Raw genomic sequence first — 20,175 nt, forward strand, 5'->3', positions numbered from 1 at the left:
ATGTTGTTCTGCAATGTCCCAGGGTACCTTTGAGTCCATGATGTTCGGCAGTTTCCCACGATTCCTTTGGTTCCATGATGTTTTCCAGTGTCTCATGGTCCCTTTGACTCAGTGAGGCTCCACAGTGTCACACTGGCCCCTTCATTCCATGAGGTTCCACATCTCAGGGTTCCTTCAGTTCCATGAGGTTCCTCTGTAGTCACAATATCCCCTTCATTTCAGGACATTCCACTGTGTCCTGGGATCTCTTTCCCTTTCCTCTGGCCTTTCCCCTCCCAATTCTCTTCCCCATAATTTCCCAAACTTGCCTGCTCCCTTCCCTTTGGGCTCCCACCTCACCCCAGGTGGCCAACAAAGACGAGGCCATCCCGCCATCTCCTGTTGCCTGGAATTTCTGGAAAAACTTTCCGAGACACTTTCTCTGGGTAGGGTTGAGAGGAGTTCTTTACTTACAGGGTTTGAGGTGTACAGAGGATGGAAAGCACACAGAGAGATGCACACCCTGCCCCCAGTACCAGCCTGGTTTTCTTCAAGCAGGACTTGAGGTTCCTCACGGCTCGCCCAGGCCAGGGGGGAGCCCCCTCCAAGGATGTGGATGTGCTGAGGATGGGCAGACGAGCCGACTGCCTTCCCTCACTTCTGCACCTCTTTTTCACCTCCATCCTCTGTGTCACCACTATGGGATTTACTGATTTATAACACTACTTGATTATCATAACTAAAGGTTCCATCCAATCTAAAAATGGTCTGTTTCCAGAGCCTCTCTTAGGTCTGCCCCTTGGCACACCCTCTTAGAACTGAGTTGGAGGTCTCAGGACCCCTTTCCTTCATCCATCATCATCATCATCATCTTCAGGACATTTTCTCTCATTGGAGCTTCTCCAAGGGTTTCTGGGCCTTCTATCACTAGGACTAAAATGGTACCTTATTTGGACTAGAATATGTTTTTGTTACTCTCTGACCCTTAGACAGAAAATGCAGGAATGTAGCTCAGGGCTGAGAAGCTGCCAGTTTCTACTTTAAATGTAAGAAACTACATAACTATGTAAAATCTACAGATGTATAAAATCCCATGGCAGCCTTTCTCCCCTTGAAGCCTTGGCAAAAGAGAGAATTTGGTGGAGTCTCTCTACTTCTACTTAAGAGTGTAGCATAAGAATAAGCGACTACAGTAGCATTGGATCCTGCAGCTATTAAGCAAATTAACTACAAATATGATTAATATGATCAGCTTTTATCCAAGTCCAGTTTGGCAACCATGGAACAATCTTGCCAAAGATATTTCCAAGCTCAGTGAGACACCTCCAAGATTAGCTGGTTTAGAACTCACGTTTGTTTCCAAATTTTGGCCAAATTCATAACAAATTTAACAATATCTTTTTTTATCTTTTGGGCTAGAGCCAAATGCAAATTTTTATTTCAAATCTGATTCATGATTACTACCAATAAACAATACATCAAGAAAGAGTAATTTAAAACACATTTTTCCTATCTGTGGCAGTTTCTGTTGATGCACCCCTTCCAGGAACAGAGGTCTCCTTAGCTCTAGAGCAGTAAGTCCAGAGATCCACTCGAGCAGGAAACCAGCTATGCAAAAAAATCCTTTTTGTTACTCAAGATAACATCAAGTTGCTAACCTTCCATGGGCTCTGGGAGTGTGAATCACAGGAGTTCCCTTCTGTCTCTGACTGTGGTGTGGGTAGTTGACAGAACCTGGATCAGTCTCTTCCATCTGGCTTGTAGGGGATCATTATCTCACCATTTCACACAGACTCAGTCCTCAGACTGGAACAGATGAACAGGAGTGTCCAATCCTTAAGGTGTGGATAACACAATGAATCTCTGGGGGTTTCTGCAAAAAAGGGTCTAAACCATGAAATAATTTTTCAAATTAATTTTCCCTTTCAGATGAATGTTTCTTAGAAGATGAGGGATGAAGCTTTTCTAGAATTAGAGTGGTTGAGTGCCAGCCACACATTTATAGGCTCGTTAGGACCTCACTGAAGGCAGGATGTGTCTGCAGTTTGATGCAACACCAAACAACATCTTGGTCCTCGGAATTGCTTCCCACAGAGAGCCTGCATTCTCTGAGCAGATTCCAGGCCTCATGGAGGGCAAACCCTCCTGCCACACTCTGCCCTCTGACTGTGCTCAGTCCTCTCTCTGTCTCCTGCAGTGACTGTGCAGGGCCCTCTTGCCTCCATGCTAGAAAAGCATCCCCATCCATACCAAAATGCTCATGTGTGTGTTATCGTGGCACACCAGTCAGTATCCAATTGGCCACTGACTTTGGCATTTTCACATGTTGGTGTCTGGGATAGACACCACAGTAACTGGGTATTACATTAAAGCCAGTCAGGGCATTCATTTCAGCTGGGTACAAGCTAAACAAACCATTGGAAACTATGATGGTACCAATTTATCTCCAACATTGCAAACAGGATGTGAGGCAGTGCCCATGGGAGAGTCCACAAAACTAATCCTTCAGTTGCAGTGTGGCAAACAAACCACTTGGTGCTTTTTAACACAGGTCTCTTCCTCTGTGAGGCTTCTGTGAGCTCTCACACTGTTTGAGTAGATGACAAAGTATTTTAGAGACAAATTCAAGGTAGACAAATTCGATCTTACAATCACATGAACTTTTGTGTTTACTCTCAAACTGAATTAAGGGAAGTTTTTTCACAAGTAGCAGCAATCGGAGAGGACACAGGAATATTCCCAATGGTGTTCACAAAATGCTGCAAAACTGTTGGGACAAAATATATACAAAATGTGAACACTGCAAAACAATCAATATCACAAAACAATACAAGCTTTCAATTCCATTGCTGCATTATCTTCTTCATGAATCAGCTGTAAAAGGAAAACTCAGTTCAGTGTAAGGGGGTTCACAAATGATCAAACTAACAGTAAAAATCTGGAAAGCAATGAAAGACACCTGAAATACAATAATTAACAATCGCTGTATTGTCTCGTGTTTTCACAATATTATTAGGTTAGCCATCCATTCTTTTGAAGTCTTTTCACTTCCTTTCTGGGCTGTTTAAAAGTAAACTGACAGTAAAACCCTTAGAAAACAATGGTGCTTGTAACCATGGCAACAGAAACTTCTTTGCCCCCCCTTTGCTGACTTTGGCAGTAACTTTGCAGGAGAGGGAGGTAACCACAGTGACCAGGCAGTGGCACAGCCAGCCTGGTTTCTGGGCCTTCTGTCACTAGGACTAAAATGGTACCTGATTTGGACTAGAATATGTTCTAGTTGCTCTCTGAGCCTTAAGACAGAAAATGCAGGAATGTAGCTCAGGGCTGAGAATCTGCCAGCCCCTACTTTAAATGTAATGAACTCCATAGCTCTATAAAATCTACAGATCTATAAAATCCTAAGGGAACACCCCACTGCTGCCCCTGACAGCAGGACCAGGGTCCTTCCCACCCCCTGTCCTGCCCCTGCTCAGACACCCCCAGTGCTGGTTCCCTTGGGGGCCCCTCAGCATCACCCCCACACTGAGCTGCCCTGCTGGGCCCTGCAGAGCTGCCCATGGCAGCAGCTCCTCTGGGATGGCACAGCCCCTCCTCTCCATCCCTGCAGAGCTGCCCATGGCAGCAGCTCCTCTGGGATGGCACAGCCCCTCCTCTCCATCCCTGCAGAGCTGCCCATGGCAGCAGCTCCTCTGGGATGTCACAGCCCCTCCTCTCCATCCCTGCAGAGCTGCCCATGGCAGCAGCTCCTCTGGGATGTCACAGCCCCTCCTCTCCATCCCTGCAGAGCTGCCCATGGCAGCAGCTCCTCTGGGATGGCACAGCCCCTCCTCTCCATCCCTGCAGAGCTGCCCATGGCAGCAGCTCCTCTGGGATGGCACAGCCCCTCCTCTCCATCCCTGCAGAGCTGCCCATGGCAGCAGCTCCTCTGGGATGGCATAGCCCACCCTCCCCATCCCACACTGGCCCCTGGACACCAAAGAACCAAAGCCCCGACCCCCAGAGTGCAGCCCTGCCCATGGCAATGGGCCCCCAGGGCTGCCCTGCACAAAGCAGCCCCTCCAGACCTGCCCAGAGACACAACTGGGGACACCACACATGATGCTTTTAGGAAACAGCTCCAAGCTTTGCTTGGCTGTGGAGAGGGGTCATTGTCTTATTCTAAATATTCAGAGTTACCCCCTTGGGGGCAGCATGTCCAAAAGGCCACTGTTGTGTTCCATTTGGAGGCAGAAATATTTCCCAAAGGAATGCAGGTGGCACAGACGGTGCAGAGGGAGCTGCCAAGTCACCCCAGTGTTCAGCCCTGCCCTGACTGCCACCAGCACTGCCCTTTCTCACACAGCTCTGGGGAAAACAAAGGTGTCAGGGTGTAGGTTCTAAACAAGGAACCCTTGAAAAGATCTGTTTGGGACCTGCCAGCAAGGTGACTCAGGAGCAACCAGCAGAGGAGTGGGCAGGAACTGTTGGCCAGAGGGGAGGGGGAGGGGAGGGTGGGTGTTTTATTTTATTTGACACTACAGAGGCAATTTCTGGGGTGGTCTCTGGAATTTTATTCTATTTCAAGAGCACCAGCAACAGGGCTGTGTTTGAGTGCTGGGAATGAGGTCTGTATGGCCCTAACTCTCCTTGACTTAGAGCTCAGGGGCTTGTGGGCATTCCAATGTCTGCTGATGGCGACAGCTGAGACAGAAACACCGAGCTCACTGTCACAAATGCACTGTGGGTGGCTGTGATCAAAAGAGGCAATTGCAATTTTACTGATAAAATTCAGGTGGCAACCAGTAGCCATGAGTAAAAAATTAAAAACTAAATTTATACAGCATAAAGTTTTATTAACAAAAATCAGATCTGTTCCAGAAATATCTCTGTGCACTGCCTGTTTTAGATGGATGTTCCTGTGGTTCCATGGGAGCCCAAAAATGCTGCTCAGCCCATCATTGTCAGCCCTGCAGTGTCAGGGGCTGCAGGAGTAAAAGGGACCCTGCAGGGAGGCTTCAGATCTGTTCCCTAAATCCCATTCTGAAAGGACATTGAATGAAGGAGAGCCCAGCAAGTTCTCAGTGTGAGACAGGCAGCTGCCAGCAGGTCCAACCAGCACACTGGAGTTACACCATCTGATCTCTGCTGGGGGGTCCCTCTGGGCTCTGACACTGCCCCAGACCCCTCTCCCAGCCCCTTGCTGGCCCAGAGGAGCCGCTGCCCGTGCTGGGATGCTCAGGGACCACTGGGCTCTTGCCAGTGGCTTCCCTGCCCAGCCAAGCAGGGCTGCCTGAGCTTCTCATCAATCACCACCCCAAGTCCTTCTCCTCAGGGCTGATCTCAATCCATTCTCCATCCAGCCTGTGTTGTGCTCCATAATCATGTGACAAACTGTAATGCATGGAAACAGAACAGACTGGGGCTAAGCCTTATCCAAAAATCCCCAGAAGTAGAGGAAGTTTTCTGTTCTGAGGAGGTTGCCATCTCGGACTTTAGTTCAGTTTTCTCTCAGGGAAAATGCCAGAGCTCAACATCCCTAAAGCTTTGGAGGAATTTGAGGATGAGCAGATTGGCTGCTGTCGATTGCTTAAATCTTGTTTCTATTTTCAGAGGGCTGTTAAGTTGTTGGATGAAGAGGTAACTGATCTTTTTAAAAAGAAAGCCAAGATATTCACTTTGTATGTGCTGATGGCATGGATGTATCTTACTGACCTCAACATCCTGCCTCAAATTCAATAACCCTGGTTTCACCTAAACAGGGAGAGATACAGAGAGAGAGCAAGAGAGCAAATATGCCCAGATGGAAGGAAAAAAAACTTTATCAAAAAGAAATGCCAATAACTATGCTTATAAAACTGGGCAATGTCGCAGTGTCCCCTGGGCCCTGCGATGTCACAGTGCCCCCTGGGTTCCAGGAGGCCCTGCAGTGTCACAATGTCCCCTGGGTTCCAGGAGGCCCTGCAGTGTCACAATGTCCCCTGGGTTACAGGAGGCCCTGCAGTGTCACAGTGCCCCCTGGGTTCCAGGAGGCCCTGCAGTGTCACAATGTCCCCTGGGTTACAGGAGGCCCTGCAGTGTCACAATGTCCCCTGAGTACCCTCAGGCCCCAAATCACACAGCCCTGGCAGTTCCCTCACCTGAAATATTGGGGCACTTTGGGGCACCACAACAGAAGCAAGATAATGGGCCATTAGAGAGTGTCCAAATGAGGCAACCAAGATGGGGAAGGGCCTGCAGGGGAAGCGTGTGAGGAGCAGCTGAGGGCACTTGGTGTGTTCAGCTGCACAAGAGGAGACTGAGGGGAGACCTCAGTGTAGGTACAACTTCCTTGGCAGGGGCAGAGGAGGGGCAGGCACTGATCTCTGCTCTGAGGGGACCAGGGACAGCACCCAGAGAATGGCCTGGAGTTGTGTCAGGGCACAGTTAGGTTGGATCTTACAAAGAGGTTCTTCCCCCAGAGGGTGGTGGGCACTGACCAGGCTCTCCAGGGCAGTGGGCACAGCCCCAAGGCTGACAGAGCTCCAGGAGTGTTTGGATGATGCTCTGGGGCACAGGGTGTGACTCTTGGGGATGGTCCTGTGCAGGGCTGAAGGTTGGACTCCCTGATCCTTGTGGGTCCCTTCCCACTCAGCACATTCCGGGATTCTGTGACACCAGCTGGGCTGGTCCCAGGGCACAAAGAGCCCTGTCATTTCCAAAAATACTCCTGGTGCCCACTGTGTGGGGAGGGGTCCCTGAACCACCCCGGCAGGCCTGGAGGAAGGGGGGACACCCTCCTGCAGGTGGGATGTTCACCCAGATTGGGTCCCCCACAAGCCGTTTGTAACTCCTCAGAATTGGGGATTATAACCCCCCTCAGCCCCCAGTGGAGCCAGGGGGGTCACTGCAACCCCCAGAATGAGGGGGAGACTCCCAGGAGCCACTTAGAACCCCTAAAAAATGCTTGAAAACAGCAGGATTCTCACCCAAATAGTGTCATCTCATCCCCCCAAATTGGGAGATTCAACTCAGCCAATTAAAAAGAGGAGGGAGACCCTCAAAAGATGTTTATAGCCCCACAGAATTAGTGGAAAGCAGAAGGATCCCCCCAAAACAACCTCCCTGTGTCCCTCCCTGTGGGGCCCCACTTCAAGCACTGGAGCCACATGTCCCCCACACTCCCTCACAGAACAACCTCAGGATAGGAGGGCACCCCAGAAGCTCCTTCAGTCTTTCCAGACCCCCCATCTCAAGTCTCCTAAACCCCAACCCTTCCCCCTCAAGCCCTATCCCAACCCTCCCAATTTCATCCCCTCATTCCTGGGTTTGTAGCACCCCTTCTCCTGCTGCTGACTCCCCATACGTGGGTTCAAGTTGGATTAAACCATTTTGGGGTGGGATTGAGCCTTTTCAAGTTGGCATGGAGCAATTTTGGGGTGGGATTGAGGCATTATGAGGTGACAGATCGATCCCTCTCAGATTTTGGACTGCAAAAGGATGGAGAAAAGTCATTTGGCCTGGAGACCCCCAATTTGGGGCAAAACTCTCCCAAATCCCCACAGAACCCTGAAATCTTCATGAATATCCCATTGAACACCAAATTCCTTCCCCAAATCTTAACAAAATGCTGGGTATTTAGATGTCTCTGTTCAATTTCTTTATTTTACCCCCAATTTCAGGTGATTTTAAAGGATGAAGATGGATCAAATAAAATAAAAAACAAAAAAAAGCACCATGTGAGTGTGCACAGGGTTGGGGTGGGTGGTCCATAGAGAGGCAGAGCCACAGAGATGGGAATTATGAAATTATTTAGTTTAGAAAAGATCTCAAACACCATTCAGGATTGCTTTAGGACACCAGAAGAACCAACTGTATGGAGCAGGTGAGATTTTTAGGATCAAAAGTCAGCAAATCTCCTCTTCCCAATGAATTTCCCACTTCACTCTGTGTCCCCATACCCAAAATGCTAATTAATCACTTCGGAAGCAAAGTGCCCCCTTCTTCCCTCCCCCTTCCCCCCCACCCCCCAAGAAAAAGGCACAGACCATGGTTCAGTAGGATATGGTGTATTAAACAAAAAATAAAGTAGAAACCAAATAAAATACAAACTACAAACTAGAATAAAAGATAGCAAGAGCAAACAAAATAAATTTCTACTTCCCCAGTAAAGACAAAGAACTGCCAGAGGGTCTTGGTCTCTCCCCAGGAGCTCTGAGCTGCCACCCAACTCCTTGCTCAGCCAGCAGGAAGAAGAAGGAAAATCCCTCCTCCCTCTCTTTTTCTATCTGAGATGATGTCAGAATATGGAATGGAATATCTTCGCCCAGTAGAAGTCAGCTGGTCTGACCCAGTTGGAGTCAGCTGATTGGCCAAGCCTTGCTCAAAAACCAAAGCCCAAATCTGGGCCTAACTAAACCCATGACACTATGGATGTTCCTCCCCCTGTGTTAATCCAAGTGCCCACGGAGAACCAGGAGGATGTGGAGACCACCAGCCAGGTGTGTTCCCAATGTGGATCACTGGGAATGTGGGTCAGGAGCTCTGCTCCCAATGTGGATCCTCCAAGGGGTGATAGAGATGGAGCAGCAGATGAAGCTCTTCCCCCAGTCAGAGCACTCGTGGGGCTTCCCTTACTGGTGGGCCTGTTGCTGTTGGGTCAAGGCAGAGCTGTCAGTGAAGCTCTTCCTACACTCCTCACAATTGCACAGCCCCTCCCCAGTGTGGATGCGCCGGTGCCTGACGAGGTGGAAGTTGTGTCTGAAGCTCTTCCCGCAGTCGGAGCAGCGGAAGGGCCTCTCGTCTGTGTGTGTGCGCTGATGTGAGAGGAGATTGGAGCTGGTGTGAAACCTCTTCCCACACTCGGAACACTCGTAGGGACGTTCCCCGGTGTGGAAGTGCCGGTGGGTGACGAGGTGGGAGTTGAGTTTGAAGCTCTTCCCGCAGTCGGTGCAGCGGAAGGGCCTCTCCCCGGTGTGTGTGCGCTGATGCACCAGGAGATATGAGCTGCTGTGAAACCTCTTCCCACACTCGGAACACTCGTAGGGACGTTCCCCGGTGTGGATGAGCTGGTGGGCAACGAGGTGGGAGTTGTATTTGAATCTCTCCCCGCAGTCGGTGCAGCAGAAGGGCCTCTCGTCTGTGTGTGTGCGCTGATGCAGGAGCAGATTGGAGCTGGTGGGAAACTTCTTCCCGCACTTGGAACACTCGTAGGGCCTCTCCCCCGTGTGGATGCGTCGGTGGCTGACGAGGTTGGATTTGTGGTTGAATCTCTTCCCGCAGTCGGTGCAGCAGTAGGGCCTCTCCCCGGTGTGTGTGCGCTGATGCACCAGGAGATATGAGTTGGTCTGGAACCTCTTCCCACACTCGGAACACTCGTAGGGCTTCTCCCCAGTGTGGATCTTCTGGTGGCTGATCAGGCTGGAGCTGCATCTGAAGCTCTTCCCACATTCCCTGCATGTATAGGGCCGTTCCCCAGTGTGGATGTGCTGGTGGCAGATCAGGTGGGAGTTCTGGCTGAATCCCTTCCCACATTCCAAACACTTGTAGTGCTTCTCTCTGGTCTGAAGCTGCTGCTGCACCATCAGGTCAGAGCTCTGGCTCAAGCTCTGGCCGCCTTCCAAGAACAGGCTTGGATGTTCCTCCTCACAGCACATGGGGCTGGGTTTGGAGCTTCTCCTCCTGGGGCATCTCCATGGATTTTCCTCCCCACTCACTTCCTGCACCCTGGAGCTGTTCAAAACAGGCTCTGCCAGCAGGTTCTGCTGGGGGGAATTGTCCTCCATGCTCAGCTCGGGGCCTGGGGCAGGAAGGAACAAGGACAGGCAGGGCATTTGCCTCCGGCCCACAGGGAAGGCCAAGGACATCCCCCCAAACCCGGCCCCGGCAGGATGGCGTTGGCAGCGGGGTTGTCCTGCAGCCGGGGCCATGCTGGGCTTGAAGATGCAGCACAAGGGGGGGGCAAAGGGGCACTGACTTCCTCCTCACCTGCCTGGGGGTCCTGGGGCATTTTCCTCTTCCTCGCAGCCTCTTCCTCCATCTGGTCAATGTCTGGGAAGGAGAAATCCTGGTGTGGGGGGAAAAACAAGGTGTGAGTGCCTTGGCTTGGGGGATCCTCTTGCCCAAGTCCATCTCTAAAGTCACCAGGCATCTTGTGTCCATAAAAACCTCCAAAACACCAAAATTCAACCCAAAGCAACCCGTGATTATACTGGGAGACACTGGAAGTGCCTGGGATCATCTGGGGAATGTCTGGAACCATACTGGGGCTGACTGGGACCACAGTGGGAGCAAGTGGGACTACACTGGCAGGAAACTAGGACCATACTGGGGGCAACTGGGAGCAAGTAAGAGTGACTGGATCTATACTGGTGGCTACTGGACATGACTGAGACCATGGTGGGACAGACTGGGATCATACTAGGAATGTACTGGGGCAACTGAGTGGGATAAAACTGGGAGGACTAGGGAGAAACTGGAACCATGCCGGGGGCAACAGGCATCATACTGGGATCACACTGAGAGCAGCCAGGACCGTGCTGGGGGTGACTGGGAGATACTGGGCGCAAATGGCATCATGTTGGAGGTGACTGGGGTCATACTGCAAGTGACTGGGAGCATGCTGGTGGCAACTGGGACATACTGGGACTGACTGGAACCATAGTGGGAGTAAAAGGAAGCAACTGGGAGCATGTGGGGGGCAACTGGGTTAATGTTGGGAGATACTGGATGCAGACTGGGGTCGTATAGGATCATACTAGGAGTGACTGGAATCATACTGGGAATATCTGGGAGTGACTGGAAAAAAACTGGGGGCACCCTGGGAGCTAATGGCATCATACTGGGCTAATATGGGAGCAAGTGGAACCATGTTGGAGGCAACTGGGATAAGACTGGGAGAACACCAAGGGGAGCTGGGCCAACGCTGGGGCAGACCGGGATCACAGTGAAGGGGATTGGGATCATACTGTGAGTGACTGAGATGAGACCGGGTTGGGGGGAACTGGGATATACTGGGAGCAAGTGAGAATATGCTGGAGGTTACTGGGACAGCACTGAGAGTGACTGGAAGGGGCTATGAGCAACTGGAATAATGCTGGGGGCAACAGAGAAGGAACTGGGACTCACTGGGGGCCATGTACTAAGACCACAACTGGGGCAACTGGAATCGTAGAAAGAACAACTGGGCCTATATTGGGGTACATAGTGGGAGTGTCTATAACCATACTGGGGGGGACTGGGATTGACTGGTAGTTACTGGGTCTAAACTGGGGCAATCAGGGAGTGACTAGGACCCTCCTGGGAGAAACTGGGATCACACTGGGACTGACTGGCACTATTACTGGGGCCAATTGGGACCATGTTGTGGGCATGTGAGATACAGTGGGAACAGCTGGGCTCATACTGGGAGTAAGTGGGCTCATCCTGGAGGTGACTGGGCACATACTGGGAGTGACTGGGCTCTGGGAAGCACAGAATGGGCAGCAGGGGGAGGACAACGCCCCTCCCACTGCTCTGCCTTCACAAAATCCTTGTTGCCACTTCCTGCTCTGGCCCTGAACACCAGATCTGCTCTGGGATCCCTTTCCCTGGGGACACCTCCCTGCCCTCTCCCCACCTTTCTGCCCATGGAAATTGGCACTTTGGAGCCCCATCCCATTGTTTTCTCCTTCCCTTCCCTATTACTTTTAGGATCCTCCTGCACCTCCATTTCCTGGGCTCTGGGAACCCCCTGCCCAGCAATTCCCAGTTTTCCAGGCCCCAGATCACCCTTTCTTTGACTCCAGGATCCTCCTGCCCCCCCTTTCCTGCCCATCTTGCCTTTACCAGTCACTGGATTCCCCTTTTCTTTGACTCCAGGGACACTCAGGCCCCCACTCCCAGCCATCCCAGCTCACCTCACCCCACACTCCCTTTCTTTGACTCCAGGACTCCCCTGCCTCACCTTTCCCACCCATCCAACCTCTCCCACAGTCCTTTACCCTGGCACCCCCTGGACTCCCCTTTTCTGGGCACAAAGACCCCCTGCACCCCCCAACCACCTCTCCCCAACCCCAAGTCCTGCCTTTTCTTCACTTTGGGACCCTCCTCAGCCCTCATTTCCAGGCACTGGGATGCCCCTGCACCCCCTTATCCTGCATCAATATCCCCCTGCACCCCCTTTTCTGGCCAACCCTCCTCTTACATCCCCCACACCCCACTTTTCCTTGACTCTGGGACCCCCAAGACCCCCACTCCTGCATTTCCCAGACATCAGGCACCCCTTTTCTGAACACTTGGGGACATCTTGAACCCATTTTTCTGGCCATTCTGGGTCTCCCTACGTCATGACCCCCCTTTCCTGACATCGGTGACCCCTGGACCCCCATTTTCTAAGCACAAGGTCACCCTGGACCTCCCATCCTGCTTATTCAAGCCCCTTCACCCCCTCCTTTCTTGCCCCTGTGATCCCCTGGAAACTTTTTTCCCCCAGCACTGTGTCACCCCTGCACCCCTAAGATTCAACCCAAAACACCAAGATTCAGCCCCCAAAAAACCTTGCCAGAAGGTCCCCCTCTCTGGTCTCCCCACTTTGGGGTTTGGGGAGTCTCCCCTGTCCGGGCTGTTGGGGGTCCCATGTGTATTGGGGGTCCCCCCTCCCCAGCCTGTCAAAGAAGGGCCTGACTCAGGAACTGAACCCCCCCAAGGGGGGTCCCCGCATCCCCCCCACCCACCAAGGGGCTCTGCTGGGAACCGACACCGGCACCCCCAAAAACACCGCCCGGGGACCCCCAATAGCCCCCAAGGTGCATTGGTGGCTCAGTTTTGGGGTCCCTCAAGCCCCAACCATCCCCCCGATCACAACCCAGTCCCCCAGAGCCCCCCCAGGCTATTCGGGGCTCGGCTCGGGGGTCCCGCAGCACTTTGTCGGGGCCCTTTGCCGTCCCCATGTGCAGCTCCGGCCCCGCCCCGCGGCAGCCCCAGCGCGGGCTCCAAGGAGCGGCACATCCTGGTGCCCTTGGGGGCTTTGGCCGGGCCCATCCCGGCTCTCGCGTTCCATGGCACAGCCCTTACGGCCCCTGGGGGGGCAGCGGGGGCACTGTGCAGTTTGGGGGGCCCTTTCTCCTTCCCACCCTGTTCTCCCGCTCACCAGAGAGCTCCTCACGTGCAGCTGGAGCGCCGGACAAAGGAGGAAAAGGAGGAGCATGGGTGTCACCTCCCCTTGTCCCAGGGTGTTCCTGGGTCGGCCCCACCCACCCCATCGGCAGGGCAGGCCCCGGACGGGCAGCCACAGCTGGTTTGGGAGAGGGTGTGGGCATCAGTGTGAGAGAGAACAGGTCTACCCGCCAGACTGAACAGGTTTACCCACGTGGTCACAGGACTATGAGGGAACAGGTCTACCCGCTGGACTGGGTGAGAACAGGTCTGGAACGGGCTAAAAGAGAACAGGTCTACTCGAGGGATGGCGAGAACCAGTATGCCCGACGGACTGAGAGAGAACAGGTCTACCCGCTGGACAAGGAGAGCAGTCCTGGTGGATGGGAAAAGGTGCACCCAACGCAGAGAGCAGGTCTACCCGCCGAGCTGAGAGAGCAGCTCCACCCTCCGGACTCAGCGAGGTCTCCACGACGTGCTGACAGAACAGGTCTACCCAAAGGACTAAAAGAGAGAACAGGTCTACCCGAAGGACGAGGCGTACCAGCCGGACTCTGCTGTACCCAACAGAGAGACCAGGTCTGTCCGCCAGACTGGGAGCACCTGCTGGACTGGGGTGTACCAAACAAAGAGAACAGGTCTGTCCGCCCAGCTGAGAGAGAGAACAGGTCTACCCGCCAGGCCCGAAAGAACAGGCCCGTCCTAATACACTTGGGTCCACCAGCAGCCAAAACAGAACCCTAAAGTGGAAAGACCAAAGAAAGAGAACTTCTGGGAGGGATGTTTTGGTTTTATCTCCATATTTTGGAGTGGGTTTTGGCTGAATCTTGATGTTTTGCAGTTTTGATATTTGTGAGGGATTTTTGCCCGACTCTCAGTATTTTGGAGCTTTTCATGGACACCACATGCCTGGTGACTTCTAGAGATGGGGAGCAGAGAGGGGCCATAGCTGAGCTGGGGGACCCCCGGCAGCCTGGAGAGGGGGCAGTGTGGAAAAGGGGGAGCCCCAGGACTCTGAAAGGGGGGCCTGGAGAAGGGGGAGCCTGGACAGCAGGACCCCTGTGCATTCAGGTGGGATGAGATGCCATTATTTTTGGTCCATGACTGGCCTTGCCACCTGCCAAGAGATAGAAAAGAAGAGCTTGTAACTGGGACTTGGGCCTTGAAGGAGAAACATTTTGTGTACACTGAGAAGTTTCCAGCTTGAATTTCACACATTGTCTGGTTTCAGCCTGGAAACCCCATGAACCCTCCCTGAACAACTGGTCAAGGAACCTTGAAGGTAATTAACAATGAACTAATTTTCCAGAAAAAAATGCACAATTTTAAAGGCAATTCCCTCAGAGTAGCTGTTATTATACAGTTTAGAAGGCCTTGAACTGACTGAAAATTGCACTGGGCTTTACTTGCATCTCCAAAGAATTAGCAAATAAAGAAAAGAATGTTCTGAAACATGTAGGGGTGACAAAAGCAGTGGATAAAACAAAGGAAGCGATTTAGAAATTAAAAATAAAATATTGGAAGTCTGGTGGGGAAAGAAAATAGTAATTGAATATCCTGAATAAAAAGTACTTAGAGATCTGGAAAAGAAAAAGAAAAAAGAAAGAAAGAAATAGTAGTTTTTCTCAGTGCAAATTCTGGATGTTGTGGGTTACAAATGCTGATTTGGAAGTTATAATAACATATAATTACTGTAACATTGTAAAATGCTATAATAGATCATAAAAATAATACAGATAAATTAATGCATCAAATTGACTATTTTTGAACAATAAGTTGGTATTTATGCAGGCATTGAAAACAGTGACACTGATATTTAACAACAAATGTGGTGCCCCAAATTTATCTGGGAGATAAATATCCCTTAACTCTCCCTGAGATCTCTGGGACAAGTCTCAGCACCATCTGCAGTCCCTCAGCTCACCAGTCTGACCTCCCTCGGGACTTCATTGCTTTGGTCCCCAAGCCCAGGGCTGAGGGCAGAGCAGCACCAGAGGAGCAGAAAGTCCCAGCTTGGCCCAGGAAACCAACACAGGGACTTGCCAATCGTGCAACATAAATCTCCCATTTTCTACCAGCTTTTAGAATCCAAAAGCTTTGCCTGGGGAAGTTTTGTTGGGACCTGTCGTGACCTGGATTGTAATGAACTTTTTAAATTTAATTCTTTTCAATGTTGATGTGGGACTGGGGGAATAACTTGGAGCAGCCAGTGACATCCACACCCTCAGCTGGTCACATTTCCCTGGGACAGAAAGAACTTCTCAGACTTCAAGTCTAAAATTGCAGTTCAGGCATCAGCTTTTACCCACTGAGGTTTTCTCTCCTGGTTGTGAGGAGAGTGAAATTGGGTGTGCAGATTGAGAATTGATTAATCCTAATTAATATTTACACCCTGGACCTTCTCATGGTTGGAGCTGCCTGAGGCAGAACACACATATTTTTGAGTTTTCTTCCTGTCACCCAGAAGTAAAACTGTTGAACTCGGTCCCTCAATTATCCTTTTCCATTGGCACATCACAGGTCTGAGACACCACCCCAAAATGAGGAGGGGCAGTTTTTAATGCCACACTTTTCAGTGCTTTCAACTGGGGTGAGGGACTGGAGCAGTTCTAATAAGATATAATTATAATAATATTGTCAAATACTATAATAAAGAATATAATAATTCTGATAAATTCATGTGTCAAATTGACTTTTTGAGTGCTGAGAGCACTTGAAAAATAATTTGGTATTTCTACAGATATTGAAAAACAGACCTAAAACTACACTTAAAACCAGCACTAAACCAGCTCTTCAAATGTACTAAAACCAGCCCTAAACCAGCCCTTAAAGGAGCCCTCAATGAGAAATAAGTGAGCCCTAAAAGAGCCCAAAACCAGCTCTAAATTAGCTCTAAAACCAACCCTAAACCCAGACCTAAATCCAGCCCTACCCCAGCCCTAAACTGGCAGGGGGTTTGAGCTGGATCCAAGGCCAGAGGAGGAGTTGGGTGTTTAACTAATTCCTCAAGCTCAACTCAAAGGATCCCAGGATTGTTTGGGTGGGAAGGGCCCTTAAAGCTCATCCCTTTCCAAGCCCTGCCGTGGGCAGGGACCCCTTCCCCTGGCCCAGGTTATTGGCACGTTTTCCTCTTTCCAAGCACTGAAGGATTTACAAGATTTCCAAATCAAACCTCTGACTCTCCACAGTCTCGGCTCTGACTCTGCAAAAGGTGCCCAAAAGCTGCAGAACTGCAGGGTGTGACCCCTCCCTCCTAACCAGGCAGGGTATTTGGGGGTTGGAAATGGTTTGGGGGGGTCTGTGCGGTGTTTTGGGGGTCTCTGGGGGTTCTCTGGGGTGTTTTAGGAAGTACTGGGGTGTTTTGGGGGCCTCTGGGAGAGTCTTGGGGTTGGGGGGGAGGGGGAACCTGGGGAGTTTTGAGGGGCTCTGGCCGGTCCAGAAGGGGATTTGGGGCATCCTGGGGGAGTTTTGGGGGTCCCAGGTGGGGGGGGTCGGGATCTGAGGGTGCTTTGGGGGGTGGGGGGTTGGTGGGAGGGACCTGAGGGCAGTCCCGGGGGGGCGGGAGGGGCTTACCCGGTTGTTCCACGTTCTCCGTCACGGCCCACACGGCGCGGAGGGTCCCGAGAAGGAGCTGCGGGAGGGACCGGGGAGAGCTCCGGGGAGGGACCGGGGAGAGCTCCGGGGAGGGGAACGGGGAGAGCTCCGGGGAGGGGAACGGGGAGAGCTCCGGGGAGGGGAACGGGGAGAGCTCCGGGGAGGGGAACGGGGAGAGCTCCGAGACAGGGAACGGGGAGAGCCCCGGGACAGGACCGCGGGAAATGCGAGCAGTGACGGCAGAAATAACCAATAGACCCTCAGGACGGAAGAGTGACAGGCAAAGCAGCCAATGGGCGTTCGGCGCTTTCTTCCAGCCCCGCCCCGCTGGGCCCGCCCATCGTTTCCCGGGCGGAACTTCCCCGCCCGCCCCGATCGGCAGAAGAGCCCGGGCAGGGCCGGGCAGGGCCAGACAGGGCCGGGTAAGGCAGGATCGGTCAGTCCCGCCGCGGTGCCCCGGGCGCTCCCCCCGCCGCAGCCCCCGCTCCGCCGCTGCCGGGCCGGGCCTGGCGCTGGGTCGGGCCCCGCGGGCTCCGCTGCTGCTGTCGAGGGCCGAGGGAGCTGCGGGCGGGGCCGGGCTCGGCGCTCCGAGGGGATGGGCAGGGAGGGGCTGCGGGGGGCACTGGGGAGGCCGGGGGGGTCTCTGGGAGCCCGCAGGGAGCGGCGAGTGCCCTGCGGAGCCGCCGAGATGCTGCCCGGGCTCTGCCAGCAGATGGATCCGGGCCGGCTGAGGAGGGAGCTGCGGGACAGCTCGGGGGGCGCGGGGGCCCTGCCTGGGGGCGGCACCCACGAAAGCCGCTCTCCCTCCCTCTGCCAGCGGGCAGGGCAGGGAAAATCCAACGGAGGGCTCGGCACTTGGCGTGGGGAGCGGGAGAGATCCCTCCCCGAGCACCAGCGCGGGCAAATCAGACTCCCAGTGGGCGTGGGAGTTAAATTGGTACTGCCGGAATGAGAGCAGGAGAAGGAGAAGGAGAACTAAACCCGACACAGCCCTTCCCCCCACCCCTCCCTCCTTCCCAGTTCTCCTCCTCCCCCCTCAGCAGGGCAGGGAGCTGGGAAAGGGGGTCCCAGCCAGTTGTTGGTGCTGCTGCTCAGGGAGAGGGGTTGGAGTCCTTGCCCTGCTCCCCTGTGGGTTTGGGATTATCCTCTTTTATCCTCTTTCTTGATGCTGAAACAAACTGCGGAAATTTTCTGATTTTTTTTCCCCCAGGTTTTGGATACATGAGAAAATAAATCATTCTACCTCTATAAACAGGAACTGCTGGAAGGTTCCAGGGCCGGCCCAAAATTGGACTTAACACCCAAAAACATGAAGAAAAAGGAGGGGACAAGGTCTGGAATTGGTGGTTGTTTCAGGAAATGGTCCAAGTGTCTCAAATCTGGGGAAAATGTGAGTTTGGGGGTGGAAAATGAGCTGGGGATGGAGCCCCTGTGGCTTTTTCCATCATGTGATTGGGTTTGGTTTCCTTATTAAACTGTCCCTGCTGAGCCCGTGGGGATTGGCATTTCCCCCTTGGATTGTGTCCCCCAGCCCAGGGTGGAGCAGAGTGTGTGAGCAGCTGGGAGGGATCAGCTGCCCCCGGGGTTAAACCAGGCCAGGGTGGGGGGTGCTGAGCACGGGGCTGGGACCCTCCCAGCTGCTCCTGCCCCGGGGACACCCTCAGCACCAGCCCGGCTGTGCTCCCACCCAGGGCACCCTGGGCAAGGCAGAGCCCGGGGGGATGAACGTGCCCCGGGGTCCCAGCGCTGCTCCGGAGCAGGAGGCAGTGCCAGCCCCTCCCGGGGCCAGCCAGGCCTGGAGCCACAGCCTGGCAGCTGGGCAAGGCCAGCCCGCAGGGAGGAAGGGTTCCAGGGCTGGAAAAAAACTGGGCTTAACACTGAAAAACATGAAGAAGAAAAAGGGCACAATGTTGGGCAGTGGTGATTGTTTCATGAAATAGTCGAAATGTCTCAAATCTGGGGAAAATGTGAGTTTGGGGGGAGGAAAATGACATGGGGGGGAGTGGAGAAAAAATTCAAAATAAAGATCAAGTAAAATTCAAACACCAGACTGACCCCTTCCCTGTGGGAGTGGGGCCAGCCCCGTGATCCAGGTCAGAACTCCTCTCACAGAATCAAAGAGGCCAAAGATTGGGTCAACACCAACAGCCAAAGCCATTTCAAGTCCCTCCCAGCCCATGTTTTCAGGAAGAACCACCCAATAGCACCTGTCTCCTGCTCACCTGCCTGTGGCTGCACAGCTCCAGCCCCTGACATGGTTCAACCTCACATCAAGAATCTCAATTAAAGGCTTTTTGAATCAACTTAATGAATTTCCACCTCTTTTCTCCCTGTTTGGCCCAACCATTGACCCCACAGGTGTCTCTACACTCCAGGTGAGCCCCTTGCCCTGGCTGTGCTCAGCCCCATTTCCCCAGGCACAGGGGAGGCTGCAGAAAGTACAAATATGTTTTTTAAAAACAGATAAAAGGCCTGGCTGGTGCCATTTCCTGGGGCCAGACTGGCCTCAGTCACGATGTGAGAGGGTGTCTGAGGTCAGTGTCGCTCTCAGGACTCATCATGGCCGGGGAAACAGTTTGTGCCAATCTGAGGCATCCTGGGGATGGACCTTCTCCAGCCAGGAAATATCACAGGGAGTGTATTTGGGCAGAAAAATGATTATTTCAGGCTCTGGGAAGACTTTTGGGTCTGTTACCTTTGGGGTCCATTTGCTTCTCCATCCCCATGTTGAGGTTTCCAGACTCATGGGGAGAGTTGGGTTTGGTGGCCTCTAAAATGGGATCTGGGCTTGAAAAGAGCAGAGAAGGAATAGGAGAGGCTGGAAACCCTTTGGAATTGGAACAGTTTTGCCTCCAAGCCCCTTCCCTGGTGGCCAAAAGCAGCCCCAGGAAGCCCCAGGGGAGCCAACCCAGCTGGGAGGGGAGGAAAGGGGCTGAGGGATTATAGATTTAATTAATAAGTGGATAACATTATGTAGTTAAAATATAACCAAATAATTGGAATTAAAATATTATTTTAAAATACTTTTATGTTTAATTAATATTATAATACAATACCAATAATCTGTTAATTATAATAATGATGACAGATAATAGAGATAATATATAATATGTGTTATATTTCCATCACAATATCCATATTAGTCCATGGTAGTGAGAGGGAGGAGGAAGAAGAGGTGGAAGTGGAGGAGGAGGAAGAGGTTGGGGATGTACCTCCAGGAGCCCTTTAAGCACCTTCCTGTCTTCCCGCAGAGCCACATCCCAGGGGAAATAATTCTCAGCCTGATGCTCAGCATAGATTTGGCTGCTCCAAAATTCTTCTGGAGCTGGAACCTGATCCCCCAGTCCCTCTGGAGCAGCAGCAACACTCAGTGGTTAGAGTTACAAACAGAGTTTCAGGGCTCTGGTCGCTACAGCCCAACTGCTGAACAGGGAGAAGAGGAAAAGCCAATTTAACACTTAATTGTGTGTTTTCCAAATTCAAACTGTCAAAGTGGTAAAATTCCAACCC

General features: G+C 52.4%; 1 protein-coding gene across 5 annotated transcripts; it reads right to left on the reverse strand.

Moving 5' to 3' along the window:
• Window positions 1-7,990: 7,990 nt before the first annotated feature.
• On the reverse strand, window positions 7,991-16,909 carry LOC139676598 (zinc finger protein 436-like). Of its 5 annotated transcripts, none has more exons than XM_071565732.1 (4): window positions 16,645-16,909; window positions 13,426-14,188; window positions 9,925-10,003; window positions 7,991-9,736 (listed from the first exon to the last, which is right to left on the reverse strand). In XM_071565732.1, exons 3-4 carry the CDS (start codon window positions 9,974-9,976, stop codon window positions 8,571-8,573), a joined length of 1,218 nt encoding a protein of 405 aa, XP_071421833.1. In that variant the 5' UTR covers window positions 9,977-10,003; window positions 13,426-14,188; window positions 16,645-16,909; the 3' UTR covers window positions 7,991-8,570. The 5 variants fall into 5 exon arrangements, with proteins under 5 accessions (XP_071421833.1, XP_071421832.1, XP_071421834.1 ...); XM_071565731.1 differs by having other exon boundaries at window positions 13,067-14,188; XM_071565733.1 differs by lacking the exon at window positions 13,426-14,188.
• Window positions 16,910-20,175: the final 3,266 nt, after the last annotated feature.

Source organism: Pithys albifrons, chromosome 10, assembly GCF_047495875.1.
Source record: "Pithys albifrons albifrons isolate INPA30051 chromosome 10, PitAlb_v1, whole genome shotgun sequence".
Lineage (NCBI taxonomy): Eukaryota > Metazoa > Chordata > Aves > Passeriformes > Thamnophilidae > Pithys > Pithys albifrons.